The 18,764-nt window shown below is 38.9% G+C and overlaps 1 protein-coding gene across 1 annotated transcript; it reads left to right on the top strand.

Annotated features, from left to right (window-relative positions):
• Positions 1-3,577: 3,577 nt before the first annotated feature.
• Positions 3,578-17,458, top strand: LOC591570 (coiled-coil domain-containing protein 63). Its single transcript, XM_030987069.1, has 12 exons — positions 3,578-3,662; positions 5,294-5,413; positions 5,970-6,069; positions 7,409-7,539; positions 8,085-8,266; positions 8,943-9,056; positions 10,348-10,603; positions 11,320-11,537; positions 12,609-12,777; positions 14,672-14,847; positions 16,360-16,536; positions 16,959-17,458. Exons 2-12 carry the CDS (start codon positions 5,341-5,343, stop codon positions 17,073-17,075), a joined length of 1,713 nt encoding a protein of 570 aa, XP_030842929.1. The 5' UTR covers positions 3,578-3,662; positions 5,294-5,340; the 3' UTR covers positions 17,076-17,458.
• The last annotated feature ends 1,306 nt before the right edge of the window (positions 17,459-18,764 follow it).

Genomic DNA, 18,764 nt, shown 5'->3' with positions numbered 1-18,764 from the left:
GTAATGAGCACTAATTTATTTATTTTTTTGCTCCCGAAAATTTGAAAATCAAGCCGGCTGATAATTCGCTCAGCCCGCCGCCCCCCCCCCCCCCCTCCCTGGATCCACCACTGGTGTCCAACAATTTTTCACAAAATAACTAAAATTTCTATTGTGCAAAATGTATGACTCCGGAGAGTCTTTGCATTTTAGAGTACCTAGATAATATGCTTTCCATAATACTCTCATTACCTTAGCCTGCTTATACACTCTTTCAATTCAATGGACTTGAATATCTCTGTGCATTAACTTGTAGAACTATAATTACTTTTACCTCATTTATCTCTTATCTTTTTTTGAAGAGCACCTAAAAAGATTGTAAAACAAAGGTGTTTTTAGTAATATTATAATCATGAAGTTTTTATCGTTATGCACATAATCAAGAAACTAAGGTTACCTGTTTGCGATTCTATTCCATATGGTGTTTTAATTATCATGATAATCAGAAAGGTTTGATTGCCGTGCACTAATCAAGAACCTAAGGTTACCTGTTTAAGATTCAATTCCATATGGTGTTTAATTATTATGATAATCAGAAAGGTTTGATTGTCATGCACAATGTTATAATCAAGAACCTAAAGTTACCTGATTACCATTCTATTCCATATGATGTTTTAATTATTATGATAATCAGAAAGGTTTGATTGTTGTGCACTAATCAAGAACCTAAAGTTACCTGCTTACAAATCTATTCCATATGGTGTTTTAATTATTATGATAATCAGAAAGGTTTGATTGTCATGCACATAATCAAGAACCCAACGTAACCTGTTTACAATTCTACTATTGCAAACGGTGTGTTTATTGTAGCTTGTTTTATATGCTAAGGAGTATAATCAATCCATCGGAGTGAAAACATGATTGGAATTAGTACATACAATCCATGATTGTGCAAATCGATATCTGGGGTAGGCAACGTTCGGTCAGATTTTAGCTTTATATTCAAACAAAGTTTTGCGTAACTTTTTAAAGTTTTATTAACAAACAAAAAACCTATAGACGCCCTGTATATATTTGAAATGTAGGTTTATTTTGCTGAGAGAATATAAACAAATTGTTGCTGAGACATGTTGAAGAAAAATGGTCTAATGGAAAAAGGAATAGATTACACTTTTCTGCTCATTATTGAATACAGGGAGGGGAAGTCCACCCTGATATTAAGTTAGCTTAATTAGAAGCAGAACAATAATTTGGGTTTTCTGTTGTACGCAGAAAAATCAAATTTTGTATTCTTTCATCAATATTCGACTTTAAACGCATCTGTTTTGAAAACCCTCGAGGAATAAGTTTTAAATTAGATCCTCTTTCACATTATGATAACATTTGAATCAAATTTTACCATCAAACTTTTGGGGCTCCCAACGCTTAAGAGGCTCTACACCAGGCGCGGATCCAGGATTTCTTAGGGGGGCCTAAATTTGAAATTATGCGACCCAAATATCGGTACGTAATGGTGACCTGCATTGACGTAGGGGGGGGGGGGGGGGGGTGCAGGGAGGAGGCGATTACCCCCTCCCTCCTCCAAAAGGCGCCAAAGCTTTGACGTTTCCTTAAATTATTAGACAAAGAAGACGATTCTCGAAAATAGTGAGCACTAGTTTTTTGGGGGGCCCTCGAAAATTTGAAAAAATCGCACCCCCCCCCCCCTTGAGCGCCAGGGGGGGGGGGGGGTGATTCCCAAAAAAGGGTAAAATTAACGTGTTTTCCCCAGGGTTCCGCCACTGGGTCCAGGGCCTTCAGAAGCTTAAATTATCGTCGGATGAGCATAATTTTATACCTTATTTGTGACACTGGCAGGTCACGAATTGGCGTGGGGTCCAGGGGGCAGAGCCCCCTGAAGCTCAGGGGTTTTGTTAATAAATAACGGCCGGATGAGCATATTCTTTTACCTTATTTGTGACACTGGCAGGACACAAATTGGTGTTGGGTCAAGGGGGCGGAGCCCCAAGAAGCTCAGGGGTTTTAAACATTAAATTATCGTCAGATGAGCATATTTTATACCTTATTTGTGACACTGGCAGGTCACGAATTGGCGTAGGGTCCAGGGGTGGAGCCCCCGGAAGTTCAGGGGTTTTGGGCAATAACTTACTGTCAGATGAGCATATTTTGATACCTTATTTGTGATACTGGCAGGACACAAATTGGCGTTGGGTCCATGGGGCGGGGCCCTCAGAAGCTGGGTTTATTCATCAATTTATCGTCAGATGAGCATAATTTTATACCTTATTTGTGACACTGGCAGTTCACGAATTGGCGTGGGGTTCAGGGGGCGGAGCCCCTGCAAGCTCAGGGGTTCGGGGCAATAAATTACGGTCAGATGAGCATATTTCATACCTTATTTGTGACACTGGCAGGTCACGAATTGGTGTGGGGCCGGGGTCCAGGAGGCGGAGCCCCCTGAGGCTCAGTGTTAGGCAATGAATTACGGTCAGATGAGCATATTTTATACCTTATTTGTGACACTGGCAGGTCATGAATTGGCGTGGGGCCAAGGCGGCGGAGCCCCCGGAGGCTCAGGGGTGTTAGGCAATAGATTCCGGTCAGATTAGCATGTGGGATCCAGGGGGCAGAGCCACCGGAAGTCAAGGGGTTTTAGGCATTTAATTACAGTCAGATGAGCATATTTTGATATCTTTCCCCTTTATTTCCCCCTTTTTTTTTCTACGGTCAGATGCAGCATCCAGGGCCCCGCCTTAGGGCCAATGGTTGGGTTCGGAAGGGGGGGGGGCAGAGCCCCCAGAAGCTCAGGGATTTTAGGAATTCTATGACGGTCAGACAAGCATGCAGGGGCCGCCTTAGGGCCACTGGTGGGGTCGAGGGTACGTGGAGCCCCGGAAACTTAGGGGTTTTAGGCATTTAATTATGGTCAGATGAACATATTTTGATACCTTATTTGTGCCACTAACAGGACACTTATTGCCGTAGGGTCCAGGGGGCCGAGACCCAGAAGCTCAGAGGTTTTATGCATTAAATTACCGTCAGATTAGCATCTAGCCGTCCGCCTTATGGCCCTAAAGTGGGGTCCAGGGGGCAGTGCCCCCGGAAGTCAAGGGGTTTTATGCATTTAATTACGGTCAGATGAACATATTTTGAAACCTTTGATATCTTTCCCCTTTTATTTCCTGCTTTTTTTCCTTCTTTTTTTTCCTTCTTTCTTTCCCCCTTTTTTCTTCCCTTCTTTTTTTTTCTTCTTTTTTTCCCTTCTTTTTTCCCCTTCTTTTGTTTTCTTTTTTTTGCCAGGGGGGGGGGCCGGGCTCCCCGGGCACCCCCCCCCCCTAGATACGCCACTGGTGCCCCCTTGAATACTCCACTGGAGAAGGGTAGAAAAAAGTAAAGAATAATTTATATATCAAAGAGTCGAGCAACACAATATCACAAGACGAAGCAATCATTGTGCGAAGCTCGCCGTAGAGAACGCAACTTTGTTGCTAAGGAAACAGTCGTCGCTGTACACAACGCGAACGACGAATCGAAACGTAACCAATCAATTATCACTGATGATATATCGCACAAACACGCACACACAATATTCGTAAAACCTTTTTCCAAAGCGACATCAAAGACTAGATCTACATAACATAACATTGTAAATCAACTTTACTGAGGTATTATACAGAGCAGAGGTGAGTAGACGATTGTGTGTAGGATTGATTTAGGTGAAAAAGATATTTAAAATGCTGTTCCATGTTTCAAAATCTTTACATTTTAACCGTTTTATGTTCACTAAAACATGCGCAGCAGGCTGGAGAATGCGATTCACATGGTCTCTCCCTGCCGACGCTCTTGGCGTGTGCAGGCAGATAGAATATGGCGTATGCGGCAGAAGTGCGAGCCCTCGATCAGTTGATATGTTGTAATGTTTGGGGGTTGTGTGACCAGCTACCAGACGCTTAATGAAAATAAAGCCGGCACTTTTGCATTTTGATTTTTTAAAACAAAAATTATACATCAGTTGTCAATACAGTGCAATTTCTTTGGGAATTCTGGTGCTTTTATACAGTCAGTGGTTTGGTCTTGCCCTTGGTCTTTACTTTTAAGTTTTACTTTTAGAATCTAACTTACTTTTACTAAGATCTAAGTTAGATCTAACGTTAGACAGAGTTAAGTCTAGAGGAGACTGAGAATGCAGTGAGAGTCAAAATATGTATCGATGACAAAAGTATGATTTTTTGTTGTGGGGGTGGGGGGGGGGGGTCTTGAGTTTCTGGAAACTTTACAAACATAAACTTCTCTTTTGCCTTCGTATTTAACAAAAAATATTCATTGGCACCACTAACCATCATGAATGTTTGTCTTTAAAAAATTGTATTAGGTCTAGTCTAGATCTAGATCTAGATTGGCCTATAATTTTGTCGGACATAGACTCTACATTTAGTACATGTGTGTACTAGCCTATATGCGTGTCTGATCGCGCACTCTGATTAATAGAATAGAAGATTTAGATCTTTACCTTTACCTTTACCGCAAATACTGGAAGAATGCTGAGACAGCAGTCGAGCTTCCAGGTCTATCTTCTTGGTCTATCTTCTTGCACTCATACTCTTTAATAATAATTCTCATTATATGATCTATGATGTAGATCTAGGCTAGGCCTACAGTGTATGCTTTTATTGCTTGTAATGAGCTTCTTCAATTCATTGCTGTTTTAAATCAACTGTCCAGATACACAACCTGTCATTGACGTAAGGATACTCAACATCTGGGTAGACTCTATACTGTATAATAAAAGTCGAGGGTACCGATATCTAAAATTAGTTTTATCATGACACACAAATGTCTATAAAAATTAGTAGTGCTACTATGAATGGCTAGATCTGACTAACCTAGCAAAACTGAAACTAACTACTTTGGAGAAAAGAAGAGAGAGAGGAGACCTACTGCAAACCTACAGGATAATGACGCAAATCGACAAATCCAACCCCGAGAATTATTTTCAGTTTGCTAACTATGAAAGAACAAGAGGCCATTCCATGAAGCTAGCCAAAACAAGAAGCCGCCTTGACATCAGGAAAAATTTCTATAGCCAGAGAGTTGTAAGCAATTGGAACAAGCTGCCACAAACTGCCATTGATGCTCCCACACTCCTAAGCTTCAAACAACAACTATCCAACCTGGGTTTTTAAATGGGTCCCATGGGACCCCCTTAACCCTGCCACACCACACTATCTACGGGATCTTTATCACCACGATGGCGAGGTGTGGACTTCAAGGTATATTCAAGGTATATTTAATTATTTTTGCTTCAATTTTTCAGGATCTATCTTCTTTTGTGGAGCGTAAATTGAAAAGAAACCTACCATCATGCCCCGAGGAGCTCCTAGATCTGCGAGCCGTCGCTCGGACATCAGCGATGTCGATGCTGATCAACAATTGGGTAAGAATCAAGACAATAGTTTTCAATTGTCATGTTCATTTTTACCTTTAATGAATAATACAAAATTTGAATTAAACAAAAATATGATCTAAATGATTATTTGTTTGATGATGACTGTTCTCCCTGACTGCAAAGAAACCTGTATAATTCCGCAACCCACTTAGAAATTTGTGTCTGATGAATGTTTACTTGGTTTTTACAGTAACCCGTTGACAACTGGATTCTCGCATTCACATAGGCTTAGTACAGGAGCTGTACGGCTCCAGTAGGCAATGGTTTAAACAATTTGGATTTTTAAGTATACATGTAAAAACAAAATCTTCTGTTAATTTTCCACATTGTCCTCCCAAAGTTGTCAAACAATTTCCAGCAATTCATTTATACTTTGTAAATGTATCATAGATTTAGATGATTGTTGACTTTATGATTACACAAAATCCTATGTTTTCTTTTGACTTTTCAGCAATTCATTTATACTTTGTAAATGTATCATAAATGAATGTTGACTTTATGATTACCGTTACAATAAATCCTTTGTTTTCTTTTGACTTTTCAGCTGAATCTGAGCTGAGTAAGCTCCAGCGCCAGTACCGTATCATGGAAGGTGATCGGAACGCTTACAACATTGAATCTCAGGATCTCATCAGACGCCAACTGTGAGTAACATCGCACTATCCTTTTCTTGAAATTCATTGATCACATACTGTAGGCCTAGAAGAACAAGAATTTTCTAGTTTGCCTTAGAAATGTTTCCGATATGGCCTGTTGAAATGATTGGTTGTAAGGGATGAAAATCCTGACCCTAATTAAGTCTAACAGTTTGTCCTGTCGTTATCATACAACTGATGAACATCGTGTACAACACTAGACTGCGCAGCTTCTCTCTAGTGTGCATGAGAAATATGTCCGATTGGGCTTTCTGAAAGCATTTATGGCTTAAAGGTTTAACAACCATACAATGGAGCACAAATCTTACATGTGCATGTATCATCAACATTCATGATCAAAATTTGTAGGCCATTTCAGATGAAGCAAATTTCCACTAGTTTGCATTAACAAAAACGTGTCCTTGTAGGCAGTCTGAATACATTTTGGTGCGAGAGCCTATCTATTGTACCTATAAAGCCATGATCATAATCTAGCCTCTATCGAGTAGACCCTAAAAGAAAAAAAAATGCCACAGCAAGCCTTTTGTTTTTGTTGGAAATCACTAGCAAAAAGCACTTCCGGTATATATTCTTGATTTTTTTTTTTTTTTGGTGGGGAATTGAATACTCAACTACACCCCCATAATTGTGAAGTGCACCATGCATATTTTTCTACACTTAAAAAAAAAATTGCTGTCTTCAGGCTTGTTCAAATGTGGCGCGGTGAACAGCACAAAAAAAAAAGTTGCAGTGGTTTTAAACATGGCAACTGTATGAAACAAAGTTTCTGCACGTATATATTCACCAAGCTCTATAAGATTCAGAAATGTTAAAGGTAAAGACCAGTATTGGAAAGGCCCAATTTAAAAAAATGAAATGGAAGCTTCAAGCTCTCATTACCAATCATGTGAAAGAATATGTTTTGACTAATACATGATGATAAAATATTTGTCGGGAAACCGCCTACTAATTCATATATTTGGTAAATTTGTTTCTCTCATGGTCTGTGAGAGATATAGGGTAGTCCCATATACATCTTTCTGTGTATAGTGCTTGTAACTTTACGAAGAATGGGCCAAATTTCTTATCATTTTGATGATTCCAGAACCTTGCAGATGCTAGATGCTAGATGATCAACCTTTTCTGATCAATTCCACAACGTTTCTTTCACAATGCAATCGCATGACCATAACTGGTCTTTACCTTTAAGGTTATTACACTTTACGTTGTCTTAAAAAACACACCAAGCTTTCCATGTCATACAGTATCTGATTGAGTTTTAAGCCCACATGTCTCTATAGGCTATATATGAAACTGACACTGAATTGTATGAATATTTTTTTGACAGAAATGAGATCAAAACTTTGGAGGCTGAGAAGGAAGAATTGAACAAAGATTTCAAACTCTCAGACAGTCAGACCAACCAGTCCCGAGACGGTGGCAACGTGGATAAGCTCAACAGCCTCATCGATGAGAGAGGTAAGTAAACTCTTATAAGACATCGGTTCCATATACATAGGTATAGGTGTCCATGTTAGACCAAAGGGTTAGCAAAAGCAATCTGATCATTTTTTTAATGAAGTCTTAAGCATTACTTCATAAACGGCTTTGATTCATTCCAATTCAATTCATTTATTTTTCCATAAAAAAATATGTGAACAAAAGAGTAAAGTACAGCATTAAAAACCACAAGATATAATGGTGGGATACCGTTAAAGCCGCACTGTCCTACTTGTAGCTACTTGCTCCCTCTATATAGAAAACTTCCCCAATCTGTGCCTGTTGGTCTCCCATGATCCTCTTTTTCTTACCGGTATGTTAGTTGAGAGCTGAGTTAATGAGATAGCCACCTGTCAGTGACCTCGCTGTGTGGTCTAATACCTTCTGGCCCAGTAGTATTGACGGTCTTTAAAAGCAAAGTGCTTGTGGGCAGGGTCCCAGTTGCAATGTTTGTTTTAGTGCAAAAATCATCAGCAGATTATTATAATGTTTTTTTTTGGTGTGTGTTAATTGAATCTTCTTAGATAACTACATGCAAATGGTGAAGGATGAGAAGGCCAAGCAGGCCGAGCTGGACACCATGATCCGCAAGAAGGAGAAGGGGATTCGTGACCAGCACAAGTGCATGGGAGGAGTACACGCCAGTCAACAGCATACGCAGAAGACGGTCAAAGCCATCAGGGTGAAAGAGAACAGATTACACCAGGTAATTAATGCACTTGCATATCCCATTTGGGTAAAACAGAGTGTAATATCAGTGATTGAAAATTAAATTTGACCTTTTCCAAGATTTATTTATTTCACTCATCAATGTAAAATACAATGGATAAAAAGTGCATGATTGCACATAATAATAATAAGTATAGACTATTGAAGAAAAAAAAACACACACAGAGAGTAACAGATTGGTGTAAAGACAAGAATCATATTAAAATGAGGGGGGGATCTTGACTATTCGACCCTATTGTTAAGAGAATGGGTTAATTATGGCATAAAATATTTTTCATGGGTATAAGATGAGACCATCCATAACCATATTTCTGCTGTAGGGATAAGCAAAAATCCAACTACAGTGAATCATGTGTTTAAAGACCACTCAAGGGAGACAAGAAAAGTGTACAGGTTCATTTAGTGCTGTGAGAAATGATTTTTGGAAAACAAAGTTGCCTCGTCTTTATAGATGGGCGGGTTTTCTATACCTGTAGTTGGCAAAGCAGGTTTGACTGTACATATTCTAAATAACGAATAGTCAAGATGAAAAATGACTTAATATGGCTGTAATCCCTGAAAATGTATTTATACATGTACAAAAAAAAAGGTTTCTCTAGCTCTGGTAGTATATTAGTATTTTCCTGACTATTGAATTCATTGTTTTCTTTTAGGCTAATGAGAAGTTTAACGCCATGCTGACAGAGAATGCAAGCCTTCGTGAGGAGATTGACAGCTTCAGAGTGGAGCGTACCCGTTATGAAAACATCCGCAAGAAACTGGACAAGGTAAGAATATCGTTAAATTAATATACAAATAATACACAGCAGTGAGGGCATTAGTAAGAATTACCCATATAAGGTACCTCTGGAACAGTCTAACGCGCCCGAGGCAGTAGCCGAGGGTATTTGGACTGTTTTGAAGGTACAGAGTGTGGGTAATTTTACTAATGCCCGAACAGAATGATGTGTATTATTAGTTTTATAAGATTATGTTTTATTTGTTTTATAAAATGATTTTTTATAACAAGATTTTACTAATAACCGGTCATTAGAATTGGATAATGAGCGATCATTTTCCAAAAATTTCGCATTAGGCAAGATAAATTCCTGGTCACATGTACGCTTTCAACCAATCATTGATTAGGATCCATGTCATCATAATACAATAATAATATTATAAAGTATAATAAACTGGATTTATATAGCGTTTGATCCAAAATAATGTTGCTAAGCACTTTAGAGATATTATTGTACCGGTCATCAGATTCAATCACTCACAATGTGTAACATATCCACTCCCTGGGGAGTATACTTACCGTATGGTCACCAGGCTGGGATACGAACCCTCAACCCTTGGATTCAGAGTCAAGTGAATGAACCACTATACCATGATGCCGCCACTCAGTGTATGATTTCAATCCCCATAAGCATAATATGCGTGCATCTTTGTGCCCAATGGGAAGGCAATAAAATGCTTACATGTACAACTATGATTTACACTTATTTTAGTCCATGTCCGTGTATGAAAGTATGGTTTAGACCGTGGTTTTAATTATTAGACCTCCTTTGTGAATTTGGGTTTATGCATAGTTGCATGTATCAGTCAGGCTAGGGTTCAAGTCTGCCACAGCAATAATATCTTTTGGCAAGACATGACATCTACATTTGCCACTCTCCGCCCAGGTGAGGTACATGGGTACCCAGTGGGAAGAAATTCCTTGAATGCTTAAGCGCCTTTTCATGGAAGCTCGGCTAAAGCCGGGGTAATGATGTGATTGCAGGGCCCTCAGGAGATCAGTATTGATATCGATGAGGCTATACCCTGGGTAAACAAGACATATTATCTTATTATTGTATTCTTAGATGCTGCTTATGAGTAACGGTTTACATGGTGATGTAGATATACAGTAGGTTTACGGTTGCACCATGTGAGAGAAAAGTCTTGAAAAGAAAGATTACCAACGGTCCTTTTCAGGACTCCCCAATCCTTCCCTTTCTCTCTCACATGGTGCAACAGTAAACCTACTGCATATTATATTATTATTATAAATTTGCCTTCTTAATCGACGTCCCACAGGAAAAGTCTGACTTGAGGCAGGAGATCGGAGAGGTGATCGACCAGTCCACCCAGGCCTACGACTCTCGGGACGAAGCCCAGGCCAAGATGATCCTTCTCAAGGAGAAGGCCGATAAGGACATGGCCCAGCACCAGCAGGAGATGAAGGAACTCCAGAGGATCATCGATCACGACAAGAAGCTCAGGGAGTTCATGAATGTCAAGGGCAAGGAAAGGGAAGAGGACGACTACCTCAAGGCCTGGAGACAGAAGAAAGGTCAGTACATGTACTTGTTTTTTTTTGCTCCATCATGGTATTTCATCAAAAGATGCTTTAATAATCCTTCTGGTCCTACCAATTAGTTACAAATCTGTATGATGGATGAAATTTAGTGAAGAATTTTTAAAGAAATGAATGAGAAATGAATGAGAATGTTTAGGGCGATTGTGAAATTTCAAGGCGAGGAAAAGGAAGAGGACAGCTACAGCTTGGAGACTAAAAATAGTTCAGCACTTTATCTTTTCACCATCAGGGTGTTACAAATGACCAAATAACATGTTTTGATGGTAATTTCAAAATTGTTATGATGGAAAAGCATGATTTAGATTATACTCCTTGATGATAGAATCATAAAACAACCTTGTAAATCACAAAAATAGTATAATGATAATATAGATAGATAGATGCAACGTCTCTTTGCAGCTCTCTTTGCTTGCAATTTATTGGTGCTTTTGACCAGGTAGGAACCTTTTTTTCATGAAGAAAGAAGAGGCAAGATCATTGTTACAATGAAGTAATATTCATGTCATTGCATAATCGCATAAACGGTATGTGCAATACTACCCATTGATAAATGATTTGTCCTCTACTCTTCCCATTACTACAGAAATGAAGAAAGAAGAGGCAAGATCATTGTTACAATGAATGTCATTGCATAATTTACAATACCCATTTTATTAATCATTTTCCCTCTACTCTACCTATTTCTACAGAAATGGAAGCAGCTGACAAGCGTCGTCGCGAGCGCCAGGAGGATTCCATCGAGGCCTATGAGGCTGCCTTTGAGCGCATCTCAGAGATCACCAAGGAGGAGGACCTCACTCTCCTGGTCAACAAGTTCATCGAGACAGAGGACAGGAACTTTGCCCTCTTCAACTTCGTCAACGAGAAGAACAACGAGATGGAACTGCTCTCTGACCAGATTGAAGAGGTAGGTCATCTCATTCTCGATTTAGGAAGGACAAGCAAGGGTATATATAAGCCCATTTGTACTAGTTTGGCCAGGAGGGATTAGACCACCCAGGGTGGTCACTGACAGGTGGCTTTCTCATCAACTAAGGTCTCAATTAACATAAGAAAAAGAGGATCATTGGGGACCAATGGTCAACGATTAAGCATTGTTTTCTACATAGAGGGAGCAAGTAGCAACAAGTAGTACAGTTGGGCTTTAAAGCAAGGGGTATAAGGCCAACAAAATCTGATTTTTCTTTTATATTTGTATATTTTGATCATATATACGAAATGGAATTTCTTTAAGGTTATATGAATTCACCTGTCTGTTTATCATAAAGGTGTAGTCTTCGTTCTAGGAAGGATACATATACCACAAAACAAGAGATAAGAAGTTGAGGGAGGGAGGAAGGGAGTGTCATCATGTATGGCACATAAAGTCAGAAACCCCTCGTGAGAGGGAAATTGCTGACTTTAATAAATGGTGTGGTGATGATATAAACTACTCTCTATAGAATACACAATTTAGTAGTAGTAGTAGTAGTAGTAGTAGTAGTAGTAGTAGTAGTAGTAGACTTTATTGGATAATTAAACTTATTTAGCACAGGGCTAATCTTCCACAAGGTCCATCTGGGTACCGGCCGGTATACTGGGGTGTGCAGGTGGACAACTATACCGGGGTTTCCCCTACTTTTATACAAATAGTGCAGTGGGTTCTTAACGTGGAAAGGTGATGCCTCTCCTCTACATGGGGTCTCTATTTAACGTGTCGTCTTATACGAGGGACGGAGTGATTTAATCAATATAAATATCGATACTTACACTGCCTAGATGCAGTTACAATGTTAGATTTGTAACCCATACTTTACCTTTTCATGGAAGGCTAGCACCGGGGTGTAAAGCTATGTTATTTTTAATAAAGAGAAGAAGCAAAATAGTCCGAATTCCTTTATTAGTAATATCTACTTTCCACAATATGAGCTCTCGGGTGAAAACATTTTCAGTATCCAAATCCAAATCATCACTTCCATCATCTTCTTGTCCTTTCTAGATCAAGGAGGAGATGCGCGAGTTTGAGCACCAAGGTTCGGAAATGGAGGCTGAGCGCAAGGCCATCTTGAAGGATCTTGAGGAGAAGCAGGTCACATCCACCAAGAATGCTGATGAAAACGATTCCAAGATCAAGAGCGTCAACAAGATCTTAGACCAGCTCAAAGGAGGTAAGAATTTTTTATTAATAATAATAATATTCAATATTTATATAGCACACATATCCACCATGCAAGGTGCTCAAAGCGCTCCAATATTACCCCAGCTCTGCTAGGCTACCGATTTCTGCTAGGCTAAGGATTACCAATTTTACGATGCCAAACGATGCCAAAACTATCCATTGTAAAAGGAATGTTGATTTTGTTGGTTCCACCGAAGCTCAGTTCATGTATCAATTGTCGTCCGGCTGGAAGAAGGGCGTTAGCGCGCGAGCGACTCAAAAACTATTTCTCGAATTATTCGCATTTAAAGGTTTGTTTTATATTGAAACTGCTTTCCATCCCGAAAATTGGTTTAAAACTTAAAGACTACTAGAAATGTTATAGAAGAACATCATTTTATAAAAGGTTGAGGCGATTTAGTGCTAACGCCCTTCTGCTTAACGCTTCATTTTTTACCTGAAATTCGAGCTGCCCTTCTGCCAGCCAGGCGACGAAATGATACTTATGAGCTAATGCCCTTCTGGCTCTAAACAAAGGATTTGTAAGCTACAGCCACTAGTTAGAGTATGGGTGAATTGCCAATTGGTCTACACCCATCCCGTCTACTATCAACATGGTCTAATAATCATTTTTTCTACTTATCATTTGGTCTAATGATCATTTAGGCTAATAGCCATTTGGTCTTTTGTTCATTTAATCTAATAACCAGTCAGTCTAATTCCCATTTTGTCTAATGCCCATTTTGTAGACTATCCATAAGGTCTAATAAACATATGATTATTATTATTATTATGTTTATTATACTATATGGATAGTAGACGAAATGTACATTAGGCAACCTGGGAATTAGACTATATGAGCAATAGACCAAATGGTTAGTAGATTTATTGATATTAAACCAAATAGCCTTAACCCTTACTGTACTGGGCTATTTTGAGCAGCCTCTGACTGGGGGGGGGGGGGGGCCTGGGAGGCCCCCCCCTATGATCTCGGCCGTCGATTGTCCGATGAACACAAAAATTTGCATGTTTGTAGATATTTACGTAAGGAACAAGATGGTATAATTATTTTTTTCTGAATATGCAAATTTTTGTCGTTAGCCTAATTAATTATGCAAAATGCGCTAATTTTATGCATTTTACAGAAAACGTCTCAAACTCCACTTTTTGAATGTTGAAACTCATTATTTATATGAAACTTCTTTTCTAACACAAAAAAGTTATTTTAATGTAATTAATAATGATAATTTATGCAAATTTTGATGCGATTTTTATTTATTTTTTTTTTTTTTGATGACATGCGCATACTAATTGTTATGTAACCCCTTACAGGTATATCCGATTTCGACGAAAATGGTATCAAAATGTGCGTAAGACTTGAGGGAAAAAAGTCATGAAACGACAATTCAAAATTCCAAGCGGTTGCGGCGCAATCTTCGAAAATGTCAAGGGGGGGGGGGCCTCCCAGGCCCCCCCCCCCCAGTACAGTAAGGGTTAATGGTCAATAGCTTTCATTCACACCTTCGAAATTGCATTCACACCTTCAAAATTGCATTTACACTGCCATTCAACTGATATTTCTGTGATCATCAATTCCAGGTGTGAACTTTCTCTTCGCCAAGACCAACTGTGACAGTTCAATGATCTCCATTATACTTTCATTCACACCTTCGATATTGCATTCACACTACTAAAATTGCATTCACACAGCCATTCAACTGATATTTCCTTGATTCTGCTCATTAATTCCAGGTGCGAACTTTCTCTTCGCCAAGACCAACTGTGACAGTCAATAATCTCCAATATACTTTCATTCACACCTTCGATATTGCATTCACACTACTAAAATTGCATTCACACTGCCATTCAACTGATATTTCCTTGATTCTGCTCATTAATTCCAGGTGTGAACTCCCTCTTCGCCAAGACCAACTGTGACAGTTCGATGATCACGAGCATGCTGGGCAGCGCAGCGGGCGTGACCGATGATACCATAATGCAGTATCTAGGACTGGTTGAGCAGAGAACCAATGAGCTTCTCACCGTGAGCATCTACCATGATGGAAAGAATGCAGAGCAGGTACGCTCCTATCCTTGTAATAATGATAATAATAATAACAATAATATTTGTTTACCCAAGGTAGCCTCCTCAGTATATATACTGTTCTCTACTGTACTCTATTGAATAATCACAGACAATACAGCTACAGAGACTCGTAAAATATAGACTCCAAGGCATTTTGATTACCCTATTGTAAATGTGCATTTGGAAACCAAGTTTGGATTTTGAATTATATGCCATACAAAAGCATTGAAATGTCCCTTTTATTGATCTCATAAAAAAATCTTTGCCATGGTGTTGAAAATTGAATCCTACATTTTTGAGTCTTCAAGATCTTGAAATCCAGTTTGTTTTTTTCTGCAAAATTTAAACTTCATATTCATTACTAATTCGTTGAAAGTTTAACAGAAGGAAGAAAGGCAAAAAGAAAGATTGAAGATTGAAAAAAAAAAGAAGGAAATTCATCAATGATACGGGAAAGATATTGAAATTTGATGCTTTTTTTTCTTCAAAATGTAACTTCATATTCATTACTGATCCGTAAAAAGTATGAAAAGAGAGAAAGAAAGGAAGAAAGAAAAAGAAGAAGGGAAAATCATCAATGATATTGGATGATGGATTAATGGCGTTAAATGTCAGGATTTGTCCTGTGTATGCTGTACCATAAATGGAAAAGGAAGTCTGAATTGCAAAGGAATTTGTGAGCCAGTTGATGAACATTTCCCTAAATCACAATCGATTTAATATTCTCATGGGGTACTTCCTTAATTAGTAATGCACTAGAAGTCATCAGAGGGATAGAAATCTGCTTTTTTTTTCTTCCCCCCCCCCCTGTATGGTACAAGATATGTGTTTAAGGTATTGGCACTGACAAGATGTTAATTCCTTAACCCTAATCCCATCGGGGGGGGGGGGGGGGGGCTTTTTAGGCCCCCCCCCTCGACATTTTTGCGATAAGTCTGAAACGCGAAAAGCTCGCGCCATGATTTTATGTGACTTTTTTGTTTTAAGTCTCGCGCAACTTTTGAGACCAAATTTGCGATGACCGGGTGTGTGGTTACGACGTTACGCGCGTTTGAAAAAAATTTGTCAAGCCAAAAATGGCTCAAAAACGTGATTTCATGTACAAAGTCAATGTGATCAAAATAGCCCAATGGGATTAGGGTTAATGTATGCACAGTGTGTAGTCTTGTGCAGTTGCATTCAAGTTGTCTATCCTTTTAGTAAACCGACATTTATATCAAATTTAATTCTTATGCTTATCTTCCTTCTTGTAGTTTAAGCTGTGGTTTATGTATTCTGGTACATGATATCATGAAGCATATTTTGTGTCATAATTAATAATGAAAGAGGAAACATAACTTAAAAGAAATTCTCATAAAATTTAACCTTGACTCATTCAATGGACTTGAAATGAAAATTGAATACAAATTATACCAGTGAAAGCTACCAGGTATTTGGTTAAATGCAATTCTTAGTATGAAGAAGAAACAAACAAATAAACAAAGATATGTTATTTCTTGTTGACAGGTTGAGTCCAAAGTACCCGGTCTGCTCGGCAAGGGACCCATTGCAGCCCCCGCTCAGCTCAACATTCTCCCACCCTCGACAGGGGACGAGTATGACAGCGATCAGGGCTCCGAGATGAGTGACGACGATAACAGACCGCTCACGCAGAATGAACTCAAACAGAAGATCATGAAAGGGGTAAGTCATCACCTCTCTCTCTCCCCCCCAAAAAAGGTTGTGCATATTTCATAATGTTTTTAACAAGTTTTAAGTAACAGTTGAATTTCAAAGGGGAAATGCGGGGGTCTAACCATTGGCCGTGGTGACAATGGCTCTTTGCCTTATTTTGTCCATGATACAGGGTTAGGAATGCTATTGGGGTTTTAGGTTAGGTTTTATAGGGTTAGGGTTAAGGTTAGGTAGTGTTTTAATCAAGGATGAAAGTCACAAATTTGGTTAATGTTTCCGGATCAGACTTGATTATTATATTAGGTTAGATATTAGATTACTATTCGATCATATCATGTACGCGGATGTAATTGTTTCATGAATGTCATGATTAACCTTGATCATTTCTTTTCCTCCACTCTCTCTCTCTCTCTCTCTCTCTCGCTGTGCAGGTTTTGAAGCGAGAAGAAGCCGCCAAGAAGAAGGGCTTCCAGTACGATCTTTCAGGAGCCAAAGAATTGAAACAGAAGCAGGCCATGCCAGACAAGAAGAGAGGAGCCAAGCATTAAAATGAAAAGTAATAAGAGGTAATAATTATACCAGTTACCTGTACTTGGCCTTATGAGAGGAAACCACTTTAAAATAAACCCTCTCATGAAAGTATATAATATACCCCAGATTGTGAAATGATGAAATATAAAACAAATATCGTCAGGTAATTACTTTGGCCCCTATATGGGTGAACTCTATAATGTAATGAGCTCTCTAATGATATCAATGATAATAATGATGATAATAATGATATAGCGCTGGTATCTGCCAACTTGGACGCTCATGGCGTAAGTGCTCGAATAATTACATTATTTTTATATTGGTAATACATATTAGAGTATACTTGCTATTCTCTAAAAGCTTGGCATCACTCATTTCTTTATTCATTTAAAAGACCCAAGAACATACTGTTAAAAATATCACAACAATACATCCGTATGTTGTATTAGGAAAGAAATTTTCAGGAAATGTGTATTTCTTGTAAAATATAAAAAAATAATATAAAAGATATACCTTGTATGTTACCGCCTTTAGAATTATAAGCATAACCCATAGGAAAGAAATGAGCCTGCCGCATACTCCTGCGGCAGACCTGCCGCAGACAGTCATCTTTTTCACATGCAAATTAGTTTTGCCGCAGACTTGCCGCAGACTTGCCGCATACTCTTTCAGTATGATGAAGAGTCTGCGGCAGGTCTGCCGCAGACTTGCTGCAGACTTGCCGCATACTCTTTCAGTATGATGAAGAGTCTGCGGCAGGTCTGCCGCAGACTTGCTGCAGACTTGCCGCATACTCTTTCAGTATGATGAAGAGTCTGCGGCAGGTCTGCCGCAGACTTGCCGCATACTCTTTCAGTATGATGAAGAGTCTGCAGCAGACCTGCCGCAGACAGTCATCTTTTTCACATGCAAATTAGTTTTGCTGCAGACTTGCCGCAGACTTGCCGCATTTTCTTTCAGTATGATGAAGAGTCTGCGGCAGGTCTGCCGCAGACTTGCCGCATACTCTTTCAGTATTATGAAGAGTCTGCAGCAGGTCTGCCGCAGACTTGCTGCAGACTTGCCGCATACTCTTTCAGTATGATGAAGAGTCTGCGGCAGGTCTGCCGCAGACTTGCTGCAGACCTGCCGCAGACTCTTCGTCATGAATATTCATATCTCATATAGACCTGCTGCAGACCTGCCGCATACTCTTTCCAGTACGTGGCAATAAAGTATGCATGTAGAAGAACCAGTGATAAACTGATTGATACTTCATAATCGATATTGGCAATATCGATATTACCAATTAGGTAATACCAATATATATCGATATTACCAATTAGGTATATTCTATTCTCAATTGTATTAACTTCATCACATTGATCATTTGAAGTGTATTCAAGAGTAACATATAAAGTGACACAGGCTCGTACACATATATATACTAAATATGTATATTGTTTCTTGGTTAGTAATCATAGTTTCTTGGTTAGTAATCAATATATCTATTGCTTAAACGTGAATGTAATTGTAACATGATCAGACAAAATAATTTATTGGTTAATAATGGCAAAAGGAAAATAGAAATCACAAAAATGATGTGCATTGTCTTAATTTGCTTAACAAATCATGATAAATGTATTTTTCTGTCACACGTGTAAAGTAATAATGAATATGCATGAGATGATTGGTTTCAATTGGCCCTATTAGACTTTAATGGGATT

Source organism: Strongylocentrotus purpuratus, unplaced genomic scaffold, assembly GCF_000002235.5.
Source record: "Strongylocentrotus purpuratus isolate Spur 01 unplaced genomic scaffold, Spur_5.0 spur5_scaffold_16, whole genome shotgun sequence".
Lineage (NCBI taxonomy): Eukaryota > Metazoa > Echinodermata > Echinoidea > Camarodonta > Strongylocentrotidae > Strongylocentrotus > Strongylocentrotus purpuratus.
Note: the sequence above shows the minus strand (reverse complement) of the source record. Positions and strands in the feature narration are given on the sequence as shown.

What these genes read in the sequence shown, in the direction of transcription:
- LOC591570 (XM_030987069.1), top strand. Translation starts at nt 5,341, where the DNA reads ATGCCCCGAGGAGCTCCTAGATCTGCGAGCCGTCGCTCGGACATCAGC. An exon ending in GATCTCATCAGACGCCAACT is followed by an intron (nt 6,070 to 7,408) that starts GTGAGTAACATC and finishes TTTTTTTGACAG; the next exon opens with AAATGAGATCAAAACTTTGG. An exon ending in AAGAGAACAGATTACACCAG is followed by an intron (nt 8,267 to 8,942) that starts GTAATTAATGCA and finishes GTTTTCTTTTAG; the next exon opens with GCTAATGAGAAGTTTAACGC.